Genomic DNA, 23052 nt, shown 5'->3' with positions numbered 1-23052 from the left:
CTACATCTATGACTCTTCCTTCTCAAGTCACTTTTGTGGTTTCTCGGATTCTTATTCACTAAATCTCAGTATTCTGCAAGGTTTTGGCATTAATCATTGTTTCTTGTCACCCTACACACATAGCAAGGTCTAATCTGTCCCAGAGGGTGTTAATTAGGGCGGGCTAATATTTCAACGGCTCTATCATATACAGATTTGTTTACTGCTTGCACAATATTCTGAGCCTGTTCTCCTTGGGGTTGTCAGGGATCAGGCACTCATTTCTGTGGAGGGAGGGGACAGAGCTCTAATATATGACGGTTGAGTAAACCAAGATGTGCCGCTCACATTGCTCTGGAAAGTCAGACGGGGAGAGAAGTGGAGGGTGGAGGGCCGCTAGAAGGGAGGCAGAATTAAAGGAAAGTTTCTTTTAGGATGCTTGGTCTTGGCATATTTGTGGGCTGAGGAAGAGGAGCCAAATAGGGGTTGGAAGCTCTGAGACCCCTTGGCATAACTGAGACGTATCGGGTCCTTGGATGCAGGGCCTCCCAGCACCAAGGCATCAGGTTAGCTTGGGAGGGTGCTTGCTGACTTCTCTGTCAGAGAACAGGATGCCCATTTAGAAGTGAGGTGGATGGGAGATGCGGGCATCAGTTGTCCTTATGCTCGAGTCAGTCTTGGGCCCAAGGTTTCAGTTTTGTGTCCTGAGCTGGGAGTGAAGGAGGGATGTGAGGATCGGGAGTCAGTGGCTCATGAAGCTTCCAAGGACACGTTGCCCATATGCAGAACCCTGCTGTTTTAAGGCTGAAACTGAAGTTCTGGTTTGATGACTTTTTCCATGACTTTTCGTTTGAGTGATTTTGATTTATTATTATTATTATTATTTTGTAAAAGAGGAATTTCTACCTATAGTTTTCACTTTATTGGGTCCTGCAAAATGAAACAACTGGTCTTTCTTGAGAAAGAGCTTTGGAAAATTTCCTTCTTTCTTTTAGATGAGAGAGTATCTATTTACTGTAAGTCTTCACATCTGTTGGGTAAATACCTGGGAGCACTGTTGCTGGATAAAGTTGAGCTTTATAAGAAACTGTCCATATTCGCATCCACGGTGACCGCACCGTTCTGCATTTCCGCCAGCTCCACGTCCTCGCCAGCATGTGGTGGTGACTGTGTTCTAGATTTTGGAACATTGCTTTAATTTCCAGTCCTTGATGACCTATGATGAGGGGCATCTTTTATAAGCGTATTTCCCATCTGTATATCTTCTTTGGTGTGTGTGTGTGGGTCCATTCAGGTCTTTGGTCCATTTTTCAATTGAGTTGTTTCTTTCTTATTATTGACTTCTAAAATTTCTTTGTGTATTTTAGATAAATAGTTCTTTATCAGATGGGCCTTTTGCAAATATTTTTCTCCCAGTCTGTGGCTTGTCTTCTCATTCTCTTGGTATTATCTTACACTGAAGAGTTTTTAATTTTAATATATTCCAGCTTATCAGTTATTTCTTTCATGGATCATATCTTTGGTGCCATATCTAAAAAGGCATCACCACACCCAAGTTTACTGGTTTTCGCCTGTGTGTTCTTCCAGGAGTCCTCTCTTGTTTCTCATTCATGTAACAATACGTTTGCAGAGTAAAAGTTTTCAATTTTAATGAAGCCTGATTTACTAAGTGTTTTCTTTCTTGTATCACCCCTTTGACCTAATCTCAGCTCATGCAGATTTTCTTCTATCTTGTCTTGTAGAAGTTTCCTAGTTTTCTCTCTCACATTTAGGTCTGTTGTCCATTTTGAGTTAATATTCATGCAAGGAGTCATGTTTGTGTCACCTTTTTTTGAAATTGTCTTGGCATCTTGTCAAAGACAGGTAGTATATATTTGTATGGGTCTATTTCTGGGCTCTCTATTCTATTCTATTTACATATGTGTCTATTCTTTTATCTACACCATGCTGTCTTGTTCCTGTAGTTTCAGAGTAAGTCATAAACTTGGCATTGTGGGTCCTCCAAATTTGTTGTCTTCCCTTCCCCCACAAACCATGATGGCTATTTTATTGCTGTGCTTTCCTTACCAGTTTTAAAATCAGGTAGTTGATATCTACAGAAAAGCTTGCTGGGGTTTTTAGCAGCATTGCATTGAATCTATAGTTCAATTTGGTAAGAGCTGATATCTTGACGATATTGTATCTTCCTATTTATGAACATGGGATATCTTTCCATTTATTTAAATTTTCTTTGACTTGTTCATTCATGTTTTATAATTTCCATGTTACAGATCCTGCACATATTTTGTTATATTTATACTTACATTCTTTAGTTTTCAATTGTTATTGTAAATGGTATTTTTTTTTAGTTTAAAATATTAATTGTTTACTTCTGATATATAGGAAAATGATGGGCTTTGGTATATTTGTTTTGCATTCTGTGATCTGGCTAAACACACTTATTATCTCTGGAGATTTTCTGTGGGTTCCTTAGGTGCGTAAGGGATTTTCTACACAGACAGTCACGTCATCTGTGAATAAAGTCAGTTTTATTTTTTCTTTTCAATCTGTATAACTTTGTATACCTTTAGTATATTTTTCATTCCAGTTATTGTATTTTCAGGTTCTTAATTTCTGTATGGTTCCTTTTTATACATTCTCTGTGCTTATCAATATCTCTCCTTGGGGAGGGCTTGCCCTATGATTTCCTCTTACTCTTGGTATAATTAAGAAGTTGATTTAAAGTCATTTTCTAGTGAGTGCAATGTCTTGACTCCCTCAGTGGAAGTTTCCATTAATTGTTTTTTTCCTGTGAATGGACCATACTTTTTGTTTCTTTGCATGTCTTGTGATTTTCTGTTGAAGACTGGACAATTTGAATGTTATAACGAGGCGACCATGGGAATAAGAAGCCCCCCCTTTCCAGGATTTGTTGTTGCTGCTTGTTGTGCATTTTCTGATGTTGCTTGTTTGTTTAGTGGTTTCTGAACTAGCTTAGTAAACTCTGTATCCTTTGTTGCATTTGGCCACTGAAGTGTGTGTTTTATTAATGAGTGGACAGCTAGTGTTGTGACAGCGACTTCCTTAAACATTTGGCACCAAAAACAAGCAAGCAAACAAACAACAAGAATTCCACTCTCCTACTCCTAATAGATTGGTTCTGTGTTGGACCGCCCTCCATGTGTAGCCAGGGTGTCTATTACTCTGCTGCAGTCTTGCTTTTCTGCAGCATGGAGACTGAGGTCCATGGGGTCATCTTTGTTCTTTCCTGAGCACCCGCCCAGCACCAGGCATGCATATGGCCTTTGATGTCCTGGTATAGGTGGACATTTTCCAAGTCCTCATTCCTCCCATGCATCTTCCTTTTTAAGGTGTTTGGTCTGCCTCTTGCTTGCCTCAACTATTATCCTTTGCCCCATGTGGCAATGACTAATACATTTGCCTTTAAATACTTTCAACAAATACTACCTGGGAACCCACATTTGCTGTGGGGAGCCCCAAGGCAGATGAGACAAGGACAGCCCTTGAGCTGATCCTCAGGGAGCCACTGACCTTGGAAATGCACAACCACTGTCCTTGAGAGTATGGTCTGGGTTGCTTTCTCCGGCACCAGCCACCTGTGCATGCAACTGGCCGTGGCCCTCATGGCTCTCTCACCAAGACTCAGTGGCTTTTCATCACGGAGCACACACTAGTTGTTTTAAACTCTTGATTATGCTCCAGAGTTCTGAAAAAGTTGATTCTGACCGTTTTTTATCAGCTGATTCATTATCGTTGTGGGTGAATATGGTGTAGAGTTCCTTGCTCGTCATTTGCACCGAAATTATTCCCTCCCTCACTTTTAAGCTCGTCTCCTTTGTGCTTACCTTTAATGATGGTTTTCTCCACCTCCTTTTTCCTTCCTTTCTCCTTTTCCTCATATGGAGGCTGACACTCCCGTGCCCCCATGTCCTTTCTCATGGCTGCTTATTTTCAAGAAATTATCGCCTCTTCTTCCTTCTCCCTTCCTTCCTCCCTCTCCTCTTCTCTCTCACCTCCTCCACCCTTAACAGGGCACCACATGTACCACAGGAGCTGAACGATACCCCCAAACAGGGGAAGAAGGAATCAACAGTCGGGTGGTAAGTCATGATGTCAAGTAACAGATTTAGAATGTGCTTCTCGCATTCATCGACAGTTTACCCATGAAAACATGATGCTCGTCCAGATGCCTGTATTTCCAGCCTCCATAGTTCATGACTGGAGAGCCTGGGGGGCCTCACTCTTGGGCCGCAGGTGCTCTCTCCAGCACCCACTGCACGGCAGGAGCATCCTTCCGTGCAGAGCTCCTGTCCCCGTGGGCTCTTGATGTGACTGCTTTGGCATCACATCTGCGCAGGTTCACTGTGCCTCAGGCTCGGCCTCGTCTTCTCCTCCTCGCAGGGAGGACGGTGGGCCCTGAGTGTTCTCAGCTGGGCCTTAGATTGAGGGCGTGGAGAGCCAGACCCACAAGGGCAAGCTGACTTTTGAGAAAGATGCATCTTTCAGAAAGCCTCTGAGTTGTGATGTTTTGTGGTTAGTGCGGCGGCAGCAGAAAGCTGTCTGGGGACGAGGTCAGAAGTGTTGACAGAACCGTGCTCTAAAGGACCCGCACGCCTTGGAAGCAACGCTGGCCAACTGCGTGCAGCTGGGGAGCGGCTGGGTGGCCACTGGAAGGGAGCACTCCGGGCCATAGCAGGGTAGCAGGGACATTCGCGGCACTGGTGGGACTCAGAGACGCCTCTCCTCTTCTCACCGCTCTGTCTCCCCATCGGTGGCTGGCAGGAGCCATGACAGCTCCCGGGAGCTGGCGGTAAGCCAGGGCGGCTTTCAGTCCTAACCAAACTGCGGGCGTTTCAGAACTGTCCTTGGGGCTAGGAAAGGAGCTGCTTTTTAATTACCACCAGCCCTGAACTGGACGGGTGGGTCTGAGTGCAGGAAGGTGCTGAAGATCAGAGTCTTGACTTCCCGACACAAAAGGTGGGAGATGCTAACGATTTCTGACATTGTGGGACAGGTCATGGGTCTCTCAAAGACCCATGAGTTTCAGAAGCCTTGATACGGATGTGTGGGTGGGTGGGGCTGGAATACTGGCTGTAGTTCCACAAGTTAGGACAAAAGGAAAGGGGACAACTTGGAGGCTGCTTGTCACCATCAGTCCCCAACTGTGGTCACCAGCTTGGGTGTTTCTTCTTTGCTAGATGTTGCAGCTACATTGTTTCAATTCCAGTGCACTGAGGAGCACTTTCTCAAGATGAGCACAGCCTGTCGGAATAGGCTGGTGGCTCCCAGGGCACAGAAGCTTCCGGAGGCGGGGACTGTGTCTGACCCCTGACCCCGACCCCACCATGCACGGAGCTGCCCTCTTCCTCATCCACTTAGTCACCAAAGAGGGAAAAGCCCCACACCCATGACCTTATGTGGAGGATAAGTCAGCCTTTATGTCTTACCCACAATTTCAGTGATTTTGTTGTTGTTACTTTAGGGCTTAGGCTTTTCGAAAAGAGTTTTTGAGACTCTGAGTCTGGAGGTGTTTCCCCACGTGCCGAGTATGAGACGGAAAAGCACCCCGGCTCTCTGCAGCCCGTTCGAGCAAGCTTGGTCAAGTGCACAGCGGTGTTTGCTTCAAACTCAGATGAAAATAAGAAAATAGGGGGATGGTAGAGCTTTTTATTCTGATGCCGATATTATATGACCCGCTGCTCCCTTGTACACGCAGACATGGGTGGAAGACAACCTTTCTGGGCCACGTGTGCAGACGTGCATGCTGGGGAGACTGAGGCAAGACAGAGGACAGAAGGGGGCGTTCATTAAGTTTCCAAAGCTCTGTTTTTCTGTAAGGTTCTAAAAACGCAAACACAGGTTTGCTATTTATTTCATTTTGTTAATCCTATATTACATGTTACGTTCTGTAAATAGCATTTGTCTCTCCTCTTGGAAAACAAATTTGAAGATCTGGAACTCTGTATGCAGTCCGTACGTTTTACTATTTAGATCCTTTTGTGCATGCATTAAGTATTCGGGTGGGTTAGGTTTCGTAATGAGAGACAGACAATTTCAAGGAAACTCAACCCTGAAATCGTCATTCTTGTCTTGGGTGAGGAAGTCAAGGCTCACAGAGACGCCCTCTCCCCAGGCTTGTGCACCTGCTGGTACGGTGAGCTGTGCCCAGTTCAGAGCTGTCCTCTCGTCCCCGCGTGGTCTGCTCCTGCCTCCGGTCTGGAACACTCTGCTGGCGCACGCAGTCCCGCGCAGGCCCCCCCACGACCCGCGGGTGGGCCAGCCAGCAGTGGTGGAGGGAGGGGGGCGGCTGAGACAAGGTGGGGTGGGGGGTCTCCAGACCAGGGGAAGAAGCTTCTCCCCAGTGCTGGGCTGTCAGGCTTTTCCTCATACGAAAGACCGTGTTCCCCCCAATTGTTTTAATGCAAAGCTTAGAATGGAATTGAGGGGATAAGGAAACAAATGTATGAATAAAATCGGATAGATGACATCAAGGGCACCTGTTAGACATTGGAATTCAAACTGACTTTCAAGAAGGAAAATGAAGAAGTCAGCCATGTGCAGAACAAGCAGGGTCAAATATTGTAAAGATAAAGCATCCATCATGTGCGTAGGAAGATGGGCCAGAAACCATGAGTTGCAGCGGGCGACGAGCCAAGTGGCGGCAGCCAGGCGGCACATGGAGTTGGGAGCCGCCCGCTCACGGGCTCCCAGTGGTGCAAGTTTTGGAGACACCACCTTGCTCGGTTTTGAGGAGGTGAGTGAGGGGCATTGGCGGCCGTCCTGTCTTGTGCCCGCACGTTCTCTCTGTCACAGGACGTAGAAGGAGGAGCACTCGGTCTCCAGGCCAGGCCTCTCCTGTCTTCGATTTCTCAACGCTGGTACGGTGACCTACATCTTACAGGAGACGTGGGAAAGCAGCTGTGATGAAGGGCGGAAGGACTTCCGAGAATCTGTTGATCTGTGATGAATGATCTGCACATGTTTTTGTATATTTATTACCATTCAGTAAGAAATGTTTCTTTAGAAAAACCTGCACAGAGAATAATCCTTTCTTGGCATAAGTGTTCCACTTTCAATTTCCAGAGGAAGGACCAGTATGATGATGTCACTGATTTCCTTCAGTGAGTGGATGAATGAATGAGCGGAATGAGCAAATGCATTACAGGAAGGAAAATTCTTTACAGATAGATGATTTCTTAAATGAAATGTGATGTGGCCCCTTGCTAGTCTTTGAACCTTAATTTCTTAGAGACCTTAAGGGTAAACATAACGATTACCTTAAATGTGCATAAAGAGAAAAAGATAAAAAATTTAAATACTGGAAGATTTTAATCTGGAGAACAGACTAAAATAACTAGTTTCAAGTATCTATCCATTTAATTTGTATCATCTTTTATATTTTCTTCTGTTCCATATATATCTCATTTCTCAAACTGAGCATAAATACCTAAGTAGTTGAGAGGTGTTATATACATTTCTCTTGAAGCCATGCTATATTCAGCCTTTTCCGGTTGCAGAAACTGAATTCAAATTTACTTAGGAAAAAAAAAAGGAATATATTATCTCATATGACCGAGAAGTCTTTGGGCATGGCTGGATCCAACAGCTGTAGCTATGTGGTCTGAGCTCCTCTTTCTCCATCCCTGGGCTTTGTGTTCCTTTATATTATCTGCGGTCTCAAGGGGTTCACTTCACAAGGCAGGAAAGACAGTTCTCACCTTATATAGGTCCTGCGGTCCAAATGCGACAGGAAGCATAGCCTCTGGAATCTTTGGATTAGCCAAGCATGGGCAGATGCTCGTTCTAGAGCAGGGTGAGGACATGGAGGGATCAATCAGGATTACTGCAGAATAGCCAAGACATTGTTTCCAGCACATGCCAGTGATGCTGGGCAGATAAACACGTATTCACATCGTAAAATTTCTACAGGATGGGATCCCAGCACGTTCACTCTAGAGGATGTTACCCCCCTATACCCATAATAGCACAGATAGATCCCAAATGTGTGCTACTCTAGTATGAAGGTTAAGAAAACCACCTGTGGAGTGGAAATGGTCCGGCTGGGAGCCCCAGGTGGCTGGGCTGGGGCTCAGGAGCAGAGAGGACAGGGACCTGCCACTGTCACCTCAAAATCCCAGAGGAAAGTCTGGCTGACTCTTGCTGCCCAGAGTGTGGGCTGCAGGGGGAGGTCAGGAAGAGCCGTGCATGGCCCTCCTGGGTCTGGGGAGGGAGGGGAGAGCAGGTTTCCCTGGCCGGCTCCCAGCCTCCCAGACAGAAGCTGTCTTGAGGACGCTCATGGTGTGAGCAGAAAGGGTGCCCAGGGCACAGGAGGGCAGTGACTGTGGTTCCAGAGGTTTCCACAGTGGCCACAGGGGACAATATTTGCCTCTCAGCAGAGGGAGCAGGATGTGGAGCTGATACTGGAAACTTCCAGAAGCTGAGAGTCACTCCATGGAGGGGAGAGGGAATCATCTGGAACTGACCTGAATATTTACCCAGAGGAGACTCTGGGGTTTTCAGCCTGGGAAACGCAAGCCCTCAACACACAAAATTACTACGTGTTGCCTGAGTGATTTGAGAGCGCTAAATGGCAGGGTTTCTGTGATTCTAGCAAGAGGGGTGACCTGCCCTAAGGAAGAAGGCCAAAAAGACTCCAGAGACGAGGGAGCATGGTAGCCAGGGCGTGAACAATGAGCGAGAATTTCCCCCGGGGAACAAAAGGAGAAATGATATTCAGACAGATGGACAAAGGCGCACAATTACGGAGAAACACGGTGTGTCACAGGAAAGCAGCTAACAGGGCTGGAGCTACCCACCAGTGGCAGGGCCAGGATGCTGGGGAGCGAGGAGTTAGAGGTGACGGGGGCGTGTGCCTGGCTGGCGGCTGGTAGGAACCCAGTGTGGAGGTTTGCAAGCAGGGAGGGCAGATGGAGCTCCCACTGGGAAGATAATCCCACTGCCTTCTACAGAACCGAGAGCTATGTTCGCACACTTCCTTCATGTCCTGCTGTGCAAAGCCCGAGTGATCATTCTGTCCATTGCCCATAAATCTAACCCCAGTATATTTTTCAGGGTGGCCCTTGATTACATAAGATAAACAGTGAAAACTCATGAAAATACATATTCAATTCTAGACATTCCCCTGTAACAGAGGAACATATAATAGCACGTATGTGGATATGGTAACTTTTGCTTGTTTGTTTCTTCACGTTCCCATGAAACTTTTCACTGTCTTTCCTCAGGGGCATTTTTCTAGTTTTCTCTCCCCTGATATATTTATTATACATATAGCATTAAAGTTCACTTTTTTTTTAAAAGATTTTATTTATTTATTTGACAGAGAGAGACACAGCGAGAGAGGGAACACAAGCAGGGGGAGTGGGAGAGGGAGAAGCAGGCTTCCCGCAGAGCAGGGAGCCCGATGCGGGGCTCGATCCCAGGACCCTGGGATCATGACCTGAGCTGAAGGCAGATGCTTAACGACTGAGCCACCCAGGCGCCCCTAAAGTTCACTTTCAAAAATCAGTTTTCAGATATTATTTTCTACCAGTATCATGGACTCTACACTGAAAAGCCTTACTAGTTTTTTGTTTTGTTTTGTTTTGTATTTTTTTTTTTTTAAGCAACTTGAGCCTATAAATAAGCTTTCAATGAAACAGGAAATTGTGTCGTACACCTGAGACGAACATAACGTTACATGTCAATGAGGTCTCAGTAATAGAAGAAACCAATTCCAATAACTACAGGGACTAGACCCGGGAAGGGTCGATACTTCAGTTCCCTAAAGGGTGACTCTTCCCATCCGTGACTCGGGATCGAGCCGGCTTCCCTCTGGGCTGGCCCCAGGCAGCAGGCCATCCTCCGCCATCACAGGTGGGGGGAGAGAACATGGACACCGTGCATGGGCTTCTCCCTGTGCTGGCCTGGACATGGCACGTCTCTTCCTTTCCTACTTAACTGGATGCAACTGGACATAACTCATCCTATGGCTCTGCCCACGTGTCCCCCCGAAACTCACATACTGAAACCTAACCCCCAGTGTGATGGCAGATGGAGGTGGGCCCTTTGGGAGGTGATTAGTTCATGAGGGTGGAGCCCCATGAATGGGATGAGGGCCCCTGTAAGAGGCCCCACAGAGCCAGAGCCCCGGTGCCCCTTCTGCCCTGAGGACACAGCGAGAAGGTACTGGCTATGACCCAGAAGGCAGGCCCTGACCAGACCCCAAATCTGCAGGCGGCTTGCTCTGTTCAGACTGCAGCTTCCCCCGCTGAGATAAATGTCTGCGCTTTGTAAGTCACCTGGTCTAGAGAATTTTGTTATAGCGTCCTGCACTGGCTGAGACACAGGCTTTCTGCTTCACTTCCTCCCAGTTCCCGCCAATATGTCAGCTTCTTGAAGACATATTTCCTGATTCCTCTGTATGATACCACCCTCCTATCACTCTCTTTCGCTTGTCCTGTTTTCTTCTCCTTTAGAGTGTTTACCATACGGCATATTATGGTTTTGTTTCTTTTTTAATGTCCTGTCTCCATAATAAGACATAAAATCCATAAAAGAAGGGGCTTGGCTTTGTTCATTGCTCTAACTCCAGAACTTAAAATAGTTCCTGGCAGGTAGCAGGCACTCAAGCGTAACCAGCAAAATAATAAAAATGGATCATATTCCTTCCCCCCCATTTTAAGATGGGAAAAAAAGACAGGTTAAAATGCAATCCAAAAGATGTTAAAACATGGGGGAGAAGCGGAAGCATGGAGACAGAAAACAAAAAATAAGACCACATAGATCAGTAATAACAAAAAGAAGTAAACAGACTAAACTCACTAGTTAAAAAATAGAGATTGCCAAATTGGGTTTTAAAATATTCCAGTTATGTGCTATTTCTAAGAGATACCCCCTAAATCACAGGACATGGGAAGATTGCAAAAAATATAGCAGACCAATAAGTAGCAAAGACTGTTGGTGTATCTAGAGCAATATCAGGCAATTTACACCTTAAGGGAAAAATCAGTACTATCATACCAACCATATAACGTTAAAATAAACTAAAAATTCATAGTATATTATGTGAGAACCTATGCGTATGCCATAAATATGTAAAGAAATGACTAACAGACAAGACATAGGTTACCTGGAGATGGGGGGGTGGAGGTTGTGATTTGCAAAGTAGATAAAAGCTGTTCCAACTCTATTGATGATTTTTTTTTAAAGATTTTATTTATTTATTTGAGAGAGAGAGAATGAGAGACAGAGAGCATGAGAGGGAGGAGGGTCAGAGGGAGAAGCAGACTCCCTGCCGAGCAGGGAGCCCGACGCGGGACTCGATCCTGGGACTCCAGGATCATGACCTGAGCCGAAGGCAGTCGCTTAACCAACTGAGCCACCCAGGTGCCCGATTTTTTTATTATTATTATTATTCTAACCTGGATGGTGGGCACCATGGATATTCACTATAATTTCATCTTATTTGTTTCATGTTGAAAAGAGTTCATAATAATTAAGAACATCCCTTTCCCAAATTTGATTACAAATGACTTCCAAAATAATGGAGCTGCCCAGTGCAGGATCCCATCAACGTGTAGGTCAGAGAACCCCTTGGGGAGGAAAGCAACTGATGGACAAGTTTTGGAGGCACCTTCCAGGGAAGGTAAGAGCCTTCTTGATTTAGCAAGATACTCTGCTACATAAGTTACTTAAACTCAACTTCGTCCTCTGGAAAACGTGTGTGGATATTAGAAGAAACAATGAGTGCAGGTGAAGTACTTGCTCTGCGGTGGATGCTCAGTGAACTGCCTCAACCTCTTCCTATAAATGAGGCAGAGAGGACAGGTGAGGCAGAAAGAGAGCAGGATTCCCCACCACCTGCTTCCCCCACTCCCCAAGGCTCAGCCTTGTGCCTGCACTTGGTCTGTTCTCCAAGTAATCGCCGTGCCACACCCACAGGGCGCACCCCACCCCGCTCAACCTTCTGCGACCTGACTGTGTCTGCCACATACTGGACCCTCAATCATCATTTGGAGAGGGCTGGAAACACACCGTGATCTTGGAAGTGAATAGAGACACATCATATCAACGCTGCAAAGAAATGAATCCATTTCAGCTCTCTAGTTGGGAACTAGCAAGATTACACACCGGGATGATGCTTACTCACAGCTATCCTCAGCTCAATTTCTTGGTGTAAACATGTTTTTTCCACCTCACAAATATGTCATGTCAGTACTTCTGTTTATGTCGCTCAGGTGAGAAACACAAAGCCAAACTGATCTAAAGTTGGATGATGTGAACACACCTTTAATATTTTAGACGTTTACAATGAAAACTCAAACAGGCCATTCATGTTTTTTCCTGCTTATTTCCTCCCTAGCGGTGGGAAGGGTGGGGGTGGGAATAGGGATTTTACAAAACTCCAGGCTGCAGTGCCAGTCACTGATTTCTGGGCGGGTTTAATTCCTGGGGCAGGGAGCGCTCTCAGGGACAGCCACCACAGGAGCCAAGAAAGATGAGCGGCGCTAGCGGATGCGGAGACTGCGCACCCCACCGCCTGCCCGCCCCGCGCGCTTGAGCGCGCTCGGCTCTGCTCCGCCGCCCGGGCCCTGCTGCACCCGGCAGCTGCCGCCCTCGCTGGACCCACGCAGGTCCGCACCTTGCAGAGGCGAGCGAGCGCGTCCGATTCCTGCGAGGAGGTGGGCGGCGCCCCATCCCTTTAGGACTCCTGCAGTCTCTGCGCGCGCTGTGACTTCCGGGGGACTGGAGAGGCCCCCAGGGGCGCGGATTTCAGCCAGCTGTGCTTTCTACCTCTCAGTTGCAGCAGAGGCCCCGAGCACCCCCTCTGTCAGCCCTCGGGAAAGCGGCCAGAAAGCGCTCACCCGGTAGATCACTTGGAATCCCTGCAAAAACTGGGAGGGGAGAGGAGGCGCCGCCGGCGTGGAGGCTCGGGCAGCCCTCTCCACGAACTGCGGCGTGCGCTGCCGCTCACCGGCTGTGCTCCGGGAGTGACGCGGGGAGGGAGCGGCTCAGAGCAACAGGTGCAGCCCGAAGCCACTCCCGGGAACGAGGGAACCGGCCAGCAGGGACAAGGAACCGGTAAGGCGCAGAGGGGTCTCTCCACCCCTGCAGCTGCACTGGCGGGTCCCTCCTCCCGGGTCTGGGCGGCCGCGCAGAGGGCAGCAGCGCCCGGGCAGAGGGAAGCCCGCGCTCTCGGGACTGCCACGCGTTCCCGGGAAGGTCCCGATCTGGGCTCCTCGCAGGCGGCCTCGCACAAAGACGGTGCCAGTAGGCTCAGCCTCAGGGTGCGTGCCCATCGCGGGGCTTCAGGATCGGAAACTCGCCCTCTGCGTGCTCAGGGTCGGGACCCCTGGCTCCTCCGAGCTTTCTTCCTCAGCAGGGCACCCCCGCCAGCGCGTCCGGGCGCCCGCAGGCCATGGAGCTGGCAGCCGGGAACCTCAGCGAGGGGAACGCTAGCGGGCCCAAGCCCCCCGCCCCGGAGCCCAGACCGCTCTATGGCATCGACGTTGAGAACTTCATCACTCTGGTGCTCTTCGGCCTGATCTTCGCGTTCGGCGTGCTGGGCAACAGCCTGGTGATCACCGTGCTGGCGCGCAGCAAGCCGGGCAAGCCGCGCAGCACTACCAACCTGTTCATCCTCAACCTGAGCATCGCCGACCTGGCCTACCTGCTCTTCTGCATCCCCTTCCAGGCCACGGTGTACGCGCTGCCCACCTGGGTGCTGGGCGCCTTTATCTGCAGGTTCACCCACTACTTCTTCACTGTCTCCATGCTGGTCAGCATCTTCACCCTGGCCGCGATGTCGGTGGACCGCTACGTGGCCATCGTGCACTTGCGGCGCTCCTCCTCCCTGCGGGTGTCCCGCAATACGCTGCTGGGCCTGGGCTTCATCTGGGCGCTGTCCATCGCCATGGCCTCGCCCGTGGCCTACCACTACAGCCTCTTCCACTTGGAAGTCAGCAATCAGACCTTCTGCTGGGAACAGTGGCCCAACCAGGGCCACAAGAAGGCCTATGTGGTGTGCACCTTCGTCTTTGGCTACCTGCTGCCGCTTCTGCTCATTTGCTTCTGCTATGCCAAGGTGGGCGCCTGGGGCGCGGGCAGGGGCGGGGGCTCAGGCGGGCCGCGGGCTCGGGGCCTCGGGGTAGCTCCTGTGTCCCCGCGCCCCTCTCGGAGCCCCTTTGCCCTCACCCGCTCCAGTTTTCTGGGCAGCTTGGGTTGAGAACCTTCCCCACAGCCCTTTCTCTCCCCTGGTGGATGGTGTGTGAGAGGGTGCGCGGGAAAGTTACTTGGAGTCTGGGAGCCACTGGGGAAAGCTTGCAGGTCACTTCCCAGAGGTCCTGCCACCCCTCGGCCTCCCACCACCACAGCCCTGGACCCTGAGTTTGTCCCCTTGGCAGCCGAATTGCCCTCAGTTTTAGCCACCCACACCCAGCACCGCGGATCCAATCTGGGGCTCAGACTGCAGGACTGCAGAGCCGCAGGGAGCATGGTAAGCCAGAGCGCACCGCCCCTTGCCCCCTCCCCTGCCCTTGCCTGGGGCGCCTGGCTGGTCGCCCAGGTCCCCTTCCTGCTCCTTGAAGCCTCTGCTCCTGGTGAAGGCACTTTGAACTGTATTTTACCGGAAGCTTAAGCTTGATAAACCCCAGTGCTAAAAGAATATTTCTTCACAGTATCTTGACCTGAGTCTCCAGAGAACTTTGGATGGATGGGTTTCAGTTCTGTTTAGAATGGTTGTGTAGACAACATGAAGTGATTCAGGCCTAAATCCCTAACTCTCATCAAGAGTTGCATTATTGTCACTTCTGGCCCAGCTACCTACCCCTCCCTCCTTACCAGGAAAATTGCTCCCATCCTCCCTTCACATATCTTGGCAGAGCTCAGCAAACTCACATCCTCTCTCATTAATAACAGTGGGTTTTGAAGCTGTCATACTGATCAGTCTTCAACTTTCTGGATACACTTGTTTGTGCTTGAGTAAGAATATATGCTTAATCACGTGACAGTGATTCCTGGGGGTAAAGCCCAGCTCCCCAATGTATTCTGGGAGTATCATCATCGTGAGGAAAGCATCTCTGCTGCCAACTTTTGAAATTCCCAGCATTTTATTTTCGTCTTTCTCTGTCTCTCCTTCTGTTTCTGATAAGGCCATGACTCTAGGGCCATGAGTAACCAGATTACAGAGAGCAATACTTACTTACATTCAATCCATATTTTTCCCAGCAAAAGTGTTTACTATAAGCCCCCTGGTTTCTGTTTTCCCCTGCCCCATATCATCTATGTAGAGTTGTGTCTGTTTGAATGGTAATAGTTTTGGATATTATCTGAAAGAATGGCCTGCATCAAAGGGTTATACATAAAGATACACGGAAGAGATAGGGCAAGATAGGACATTTGGAAGATAGCTGTAGTTTAGCTCTTTGCAAAATGGCTGGTTTATTCACTTAGCCTTCTTCAAATGCAAAAGAAAAAACAAAACAAAACGTGGTTCTACCAGTGCAGTGCTCAACCTCAGCAACTGTCTTGCTCAGTCTGCACAAGCCTGTGGGCAGGAGCATCCAGGAAAGGGTTTGGGAAGAGCAAAGCAACTGACCCAGATTATGAAGCTGGTAGATGGTTCAGGAAGGGTTTTAAGGCAGTTTCCAGTCACCAAGGGAGGGCCTTAGGAGCATGAAGCTCAGGACTCCAAGTGTTCTCAAAATATTTGGTGGTGAATTCATAATCACCTGAAGTAGAGCTGAAGTATACTGTTCTTTCACTTCCCAAAAGTCTCCAGGTGTTCTCGAAGGAAATGACAAGGCAAAATTTTAGAAAAAATTAGACTACATTTCTGTCATCTGAGAATTTATGAAATTCACACATAGGGCAAAATTTCAAAATAGTTTTAAAAAATCCAACAAATGCATGCTCATTGGGATACTTTTCACATGGAAATAGTTTGCTTTTAAGCATAACTGGAAATTTCTTTTACATTCAAGCTAATATTTTCAGATTCAATCTAGGGCTTGAAGAATAGCTTAGGTGTTTCTTTCCAGCTGCTTTTCTTTGCCTCCATCATTAAGGAACACTGTCCAGCTAACGATTCTTCTTGAATGTTAGGTCCAGGACTAGCTCTTTCTCCAAGCCCAGGACTGATGGCCACGATGAAAAATCACAAATGGCTGAAAAGTCATCTGAGATTCCATTTTTTTTAACTCATCAAGGGAATTGCATTCGAGTGCTGCCTTCTACTCCCCAAACCTTATGGCTTCGTGTAGAAAGTTTGTGCCTGACCGGCCCTGAGAAACATGCAGAATGCCCAGGGTGGTGTGTGCTTGTCGTGCTCCTTTTTGCACGGGGCTGGCCCCTTGCTCTCTTTCCCTGGAGGGACTTCTTGTTTGGGACCATCCACTATCTGACATGAGGGTAAACTCTTCATGTGCCCACCTGCCAAATTCTCGCACATCCCCAGAGACATCTGATGCCCAAGGTGACCTTGGCTCAGGTTTGAGCGTATGCCTCCCACACACAGCCAAGTGTATAGAACCACAGAGTGACACCATCATGCCATCATCATCCTTCACAGAAATGCAGTTACAACCCATCATGATACCTTTGATGGCAAGATCTCATCAAATATATATCAATATATGCATTATAATATATCAATGTGTGCTCGTAGTTTGGGCTATTGAAGGGAAACAGCAAAAAAAACTATACGTGGGTATTTTCTTTTCTTTTTTTTTTAAAGATTTTATTTATTTATTTGACAGAGAGAGACACAGCGAGAGAGGGAACACAAGCAGGGGGAGTGCGAGAGGGAGAAGCAGGCTTCCCGCTGAGCAGGGAGCCCGATGCGGGGCTCGATCCCAGGACCCTGGGATCATGACCTGAGCCGAAGGCAGACGCTTAATGACTGAGCCACCCAGGTGCCCCTATATGTGGGTATTTTCTCTGTTGACCACTCAACATTCCACAGGTGGCTTGAAGTCCCTGAGATGTGATGCAATGAGTTTGTTGAAGGAGTGAATAGACCCTCGGGCAGCATTGTGAAGCAGATAATATTTCACTTTTCTGTTTGGCCTCCTCTCCAGATGTCCCTTTCTGATTTTGTTGTGCTGCCTGTCCTCTCTTCTCTCTTCTTGTCCCTTGTCCTCAGTGACCAGTGTCCTCCTGTGGTCTCTTGCTGGGGAGGCTGCCAACAAGGAAACTCACACGACCCGTGCTCCCTAGACAAGATCCTGCAAAAGCTCTTCTGTTTTTCTCTTACATTCAGTTCCTGGAACCCTAATTTCTGTTGGCAGAACAGTTAACTAATCTATCGTCAATGTATTGAAAGCAATCCTAAATGTTACTGTACCAAGTGAAAGACTCGTCTTGTTGGAGATGATGCTAAGCCACTGTAGGAAGGGAGAAGTAGTTCGGTAGGGCTGAGAATTTGGTGTCAGAAATTCACACCCCGTGATGTCTGCTTAACTTGCTTAGAGCTCATGAAGTTGGTAAATAAATCCTGTAGTTTCTTAATTAGGGTATAACTGATCATTCCAGAAGTCCTGCATCTAGCTGAGTGCAGCAGACTTTTGCAGTGAGTCCAAATTGATTGCATTATTTCCATGCTGAGGTGCTAGAGGGAAACAAAAAAGTGTCTGGAAAGCGGTTTCTAGTTCCCTCAGAGCCTCATTTGGCAAACTACGGACAACCCAAAGCCCTTAGTCATCCAGAGGCTAATTTTTCCTTAGGTGTTCACTCAGATGGTATATAAAAATGAACCCCAGTACAAGTCTGCAGGGTGGGCTCTGTTGTGTAAGACCGTGCTTATGCTGTAAATTCGTACATATAACCCAAATGTTTCACATCATTTCTCCTGAGTATTACACTGGCAAGAGAAGGCGGAAATAGTTTCGCTAATGAACAGAGCCAGTATCTCTCAGGAGATCCTCTGACAGGGATGTTAATTGTAAAACCTTGCTAAACCGTCTATAAATCCCCAGAGAGGCTGAGTCCCCCACATGGTGAGTTGTCTAAACTCATGGAACAGTAGGTAGAATTAGAATAAAGAACTCAAGGAAAGCAGGTGGGTGGGAATTTGCTGTGAGGAGCCCACAACAGGAAAACAGAAGGAATAAGTTGAAGCAAACTTTGGCTGCACTGGAGAACTCTGATTACATCATCTTGATTTGCTCACTTGCTTGCTTTCCCCATTGGATAGTGCACTGGAGGGAGACCTCTGGTTTTTCCACGTTTCTAGGATTTGGCATCACGCCCTACATACAGCAGGGACCTGGTGATTGTTAAAATGTGGAATCTTGGGGAAACTGAGGTGGAAGGTAGACAAGTAAGGACCCATAAAGGGGTAGCAGTGTGACACTTTCTGGACAAAACTCCAGAGCCACACACCCCAGTTTCTCTGCAAATTGATGCTGTGACCACAACAGTCCCTGGATACTCCTAAATGTTAAACAGTTGCAGTTGGCAGTTCATATTCCTTATTACTTTGGCACCTTATGTGCATTTCGATTTGAATGATTTTATAAGTAATGTGATTACCAGGTCAGAGTGTCAAGAATTGTCAGTGCAAATCAGACAAGGAACTGTGGGCAAGAGGCAAACAGTTTTATTAGTCTGTGTTTTCCAGGTCCTGAATCATTTGCATAAAAAATTGAAGAACATGTCGAAGAAGTCAGAAGCATCGAAGAAAAAGGTAATATTCACAAATATATATTCTATATGTCACATTTCAGAGCTTAGTTCGTTTTCATTCCTAATTATCCTTATATCCACGACTGCCTGTGACATTTAGGTTCTTTGGTACAGATATCTGAAATGGACCTCTGACCATGAGGCACAGGGTAGGGATGGAAAGTCAGCTTCTGAGGGCATCACAGGTGACCAGCTGCTGCATGAAAACTTAGACGGAGGTTTGGAGAGGTGAGGAAACAGGTAGTTTTTTGGATTCTCTTTAGGAGATGTGTTCTAGGTTGATTGGGACAGAGGGTAGAGTTCCTGACATCCATAATTTGCACAAAACCATCTTATTGTGTATTTATCATTGTTGATGTGATTCTAGGAGGCTCTGGCTTAACTGTCTTTTCAGAGATGTTACTTTAATCTCTCTCCTAAGCCCCAAAATCGGATGCATTGTCCTCTCTTCCTCTTTGACTTGTGCTGACACTGGTCCTCAGGGGAAATGGGGGAGGGGCCCCGAAGGGACTTCTACCCACTTTTGTCTTTCTCGTTCCGTGAATCCTGATTTAAACAAGCTTCTCCTGAGTCATATTAAGGCATCTAACACCCTGGTATTTATTACAGTTCACATTTTGAGAAAAACTATGTTACAAATCAGGATTATTCTAACTCTTACATGATACCTATAGAATCTCTGATTTTAGAAAGTAGAATAAGAGTATTGGACAAGATGTTTAGGGAGGAGATATAGCCAGACATTTTCACCCACAAATGGTAGTCATAACATCACAGAGCACCTTGTTTGTCCTTCTAAATATTTATGATGATCAAGGACGCAAGTGTTCTTTCCCGACATCTATTGTAAATTGTAGTCCTCTCATATTCAATGCTATGCGGAGACCAAGAAAAGAGCCTTGTTCATGGTTCTGAGAAGATCGGGGGAATCACTAAAAATTGAGAGGTAAATTTGGGATGAACTGCAAACATACACATATAAAATATGCCATATTCACGCACATTACCTTTGCCCCACGGACTGGATCTTATCAATAAGCTGCTGGGGTCTGTTTCTGTCCTAAGCTTGGCACTTAGTAGAAACTTCCTGAAAGATGCAATGAAATGGGATATCCAGAGGGTATTCATTTGGTGAAGTAGAGAGATGTCCTCTCTGTCTTAGAAAGAAAAGATGATGTGTTCTGTTCTATTTGTGGGTATAATTATGTCTCGATTGTTTTTGATTAAATCATCTGGGAATGTAATCTCTCATATACTAATGGGTAAGTGGATTGATAGCAGACAATCTGTTAATATATGTGAGCAAATTTCTTGTTTGCTTTGTGTGTCATGCAGTAAGCGGTTTTAATATATAATCCTGCCACCCTATAAAAAAACCTGTTGTTGGATTTTACCTGAGTTGTTTTAAGCATTTGAATGAATGAGGCACAGTCAGAATCATTTCACCGGGGCAGGGTGTTGAGGCCCAGGGAGGTTACGTCATTTTTCTAAGGCTGCACATCCAGGTTATGGCTAGCGTGAGTCCCAGGCTTCTGCACAATCCATGGCACCTTGTGATGGTGAGCAGTCCTGTCATGTCCTGCCCCCCCGATGCATTTGTCCTGGCCTTGCCCTGAAATCCCACCCTCCTCCTGCATCTCTGCCTCCACCTGGTTACGGAGCGTCTGCCTTCCAGCCCATGTCTCTGAGGGATGTGTGCTGCGTGTGGGTTTGCTGCCAGCGTTGGTCCTGTGGGCATGGGCAGCTCACTCCTGCCCTCCTGGGGGTGTGGCATCTTCAGCGGGGTTCTCATTTTCACGGGGCCGGTGGAGGGGGCTGCAGGGCAGGGCTTGAGGCAGTACGTTCCCACGGATGTCCTAGCCATGGAACCACCTCCTGCATCCTGCCCTCGCTCCATGTGAGGACCTGAGAATGAGTGTCCCCGTGCTCTTCAGCTTCTTCCTTCCATCTCCTTCAGTCCTCCCAAACTCCTTCCCCTTATTTGTCCATTCCGGTCGGTCAGGGTTTGCTCTGTGTAGAAGGGAAAGCTCTGGCAGAGAGGTCAGGGAAAGGTGCTGGGGACCGGTGCTCTGGACGTCCGTGTTTCCACTCCACAAACTCTAGCAACCAGGGCTCAGTCTGAGAGAGAAGATTCCAACCTTCAGGCAAGGGGCTCCGAGCCTGCATCTCTCATATCCTCCAGATCCCCTTCCCTAACGGTGGTGACCTGGGGGCTGGAGCAGTCGAGCACAGGGGGCTGGGGACATTTCCGTGCATGGTTCCGTTGGAGGTCCAGGTGACCGCTGTCTTCTGAGGCTTTGATTGTCTGCCCAAGTGCCCTGATGCTCTGGTTTCCCCGGAGCTCGGGGAGGGGCGCAGAGTGGGAGATGGGGTTGATGGTGACTAGGCAGATTTTGCAAGCTATTCTTTCCCTGTGTCTGAGCATTCAGAACATGGGTTTGGGATCACATTACCGGGCTTCCCACTCTAACTTAGCATTCGGCTCTGGAACACCAGGCACCTGTCTTGACCTTTCTAAATCTCAGCGTTCTCATCCCAGACCCGAGATCCTGATGGGGTCTGCTTCCCTCACACGGCCAGCAGTCAGGACATTCCCAGTCGTCCACCACTGCCCCAGTGCCGCTGAGGCCATCAGCAGTCAGGACCCTGCTTGGTTCCTGAGCCACCTTTTAAGGAAGGAGCCAGCTGATTGTGTTGTATTTTAGTTTAAAAAATATTAAGAGCCCACCATCTTTTGTTTGAAGCCATAGATAGTTTCCACCCAATCCCAGCATTACTATCTAGTTGTTGCTTTTCAAACATGTACCCAACGGGCTGCCATGAAACACAGGAAAGGTGGTCCTCAGGCTCAAGCCCAGCCCACTGAGGAGGTGCTGGGCAAGCACACAAAGCATGCTGCAGACAGGGAGCTGGAGGGAAGGCTCGTCTTGTGCTGAGGTCCTTAATCAGGTACGGCTTTCTTCCATCCCCTGCTTGGCACAAATCTCAATGGAAACACGTGGGTCCTGCCTTTGCCTTCAGCTCTTTTCGATTTAGGGGCAGCGAGGGAAGAGGGTTACATGCAAGCTGAACAATGGGGCTAGTTGGCCCTTCGACAGAATCTGAGATGTCTCTCTGGAATGCATCAGTGTGTTGGGGTCTTTCACTTGGCAGAGATCAACGAGGAGAAATAAAGACATACACGGTCGTCGAGGCCACCGTTCGGAGAGGTTTCGAGTGCTCACCTGAGCTGCATCTCAGGGGACACTGTCTCAGCGTGTGCCCTGCTCAGAGCTTTGTGGTTTTAAAGTCACAGTGTTTAGTCTCTGCACATTTGTATTCCCACGATCCAGAATACGCTTCCCGTAATCCACACGCGTCTCACATACGTGATGAAGTTATTCCACGTCCCGGACAAGTTTGGAACAAAGCTGTGATATGAAGTCGTGGCCAACACTTAGAGCGGATTCAGTATCTGATTCCATCGCAATATACATAAAGCGATCTTAGAGCGTGTTCCAAGCTCCGGGTTATTCTCCTGTTCTAATTGACGTTTCCTTTGTTTTCCTCTTCTTCTAGACCGCGCAGACGCTTCTGGTGGTGGTTGTGGTTTTTGGGATATCCTGGCTGCCGCACCACATCATCAATCTCTGGGCTGGGTTTGGGGACTTCCCGCTGACCCCCGCCTCCTTCCTCTTCAGAATCGCCGCCCACTGCCTGGCGTACAGTAATTCCTCGGTGAACCCCATCATATACGCTTTTCTCTCTGAGAATTTTAGGAAGGCCTATAAGCAAGTGTTCAAGTGCCACATTCGCAATGCATTGCCTCCTAATGATACTAAAGAGAACAGAAGTCGAGTAGACACCCCGCCGTCCACCAACTGCACTCACGTGTGAGAGGGGTGTTAGCACACGCTTGTGGAGTTTCCGCACGCGTGGGCCAGGTGCAAAACCACAGGGCGGGGCTCAGCAAGGCTGCAACTTCTTACGTTCCCAACAATCCATGTCATTTTAATTAAATTCCACTTGGTTTAAAAAAAAAGTGCTTTGGTCCATTTAGGAAATCTCTAGGAAAGATTATTTCTAAATTTTATTTCCAAAACAAAAGAAAATGCCAACGAGTTTTATGCCTCTACAGAAATGAAAGTTTAATAAAGTTCCATAGATATGTTCAAGTCTTCACAGAATAAAGAAATCAGGACCGATAAATATGGTCAGGATTGCATGGCAATCTACATTTTGAAGCAAATTTACTTAGAAAAAAAATGTATGTGTTAATTCTTCAATTTTAAGAAAATAGGTAATGTTGTAAGCTAGGTGTTTTAAAATATGATCACGGACACATGAGGAAAGTTTTACCTGAATTTAATTTTTGTGGCCGTTTGTATAGAGATACATCTGTTAAATGGAAGT

The 23052-nt window shown here is 47.6% G+C and overlaps 1 protein-coding gene across 1 annotated transcript; it reads left to right on the top strand.

Annotated features, from left to right (window-relative positions):
- Window positions 1–13289: 13289 nt before the first annotated feature.
- Window positions 13290–22926, top strand: GALR1 (galanin receptor 1). The gene is made up of 3 exons (XM_081800935.1): window positions 13290–14062; window positions 18596–18661; window positions 22219–22926. The coding sequence occupies exons 1-3, from the start codon at window positions 13397–13399 to the stop codon at window positions 22534–22536; spliced, it is 1050 nt and encodes a 349-aa protein (XP_081657061.1). The 5' UTR covers window positions 13290–13396; the 3' UTR covers window positions 22537–22926.
- Window positions 22927–23052: the final 126 nt, after the last annotated feature.

Source organism: Leptonychotes weddellii, chromosome 13 (assembly GCF_054177405.1).
Source record: "Leptonychotes weddellii isolate Sample4059 chromosome 13, ASM5417740v2, whole genome shotgun sequence".
Lineage (NCBI taxonomy): Eukaryota > Metazoa > Chordata > Mammalia > Carnivora > Phocidae > Leptonychotes > Leptonychotes weddellii.
This window is presented reverse-complemented; position numbering and strand designations above follow the sequence as displayed.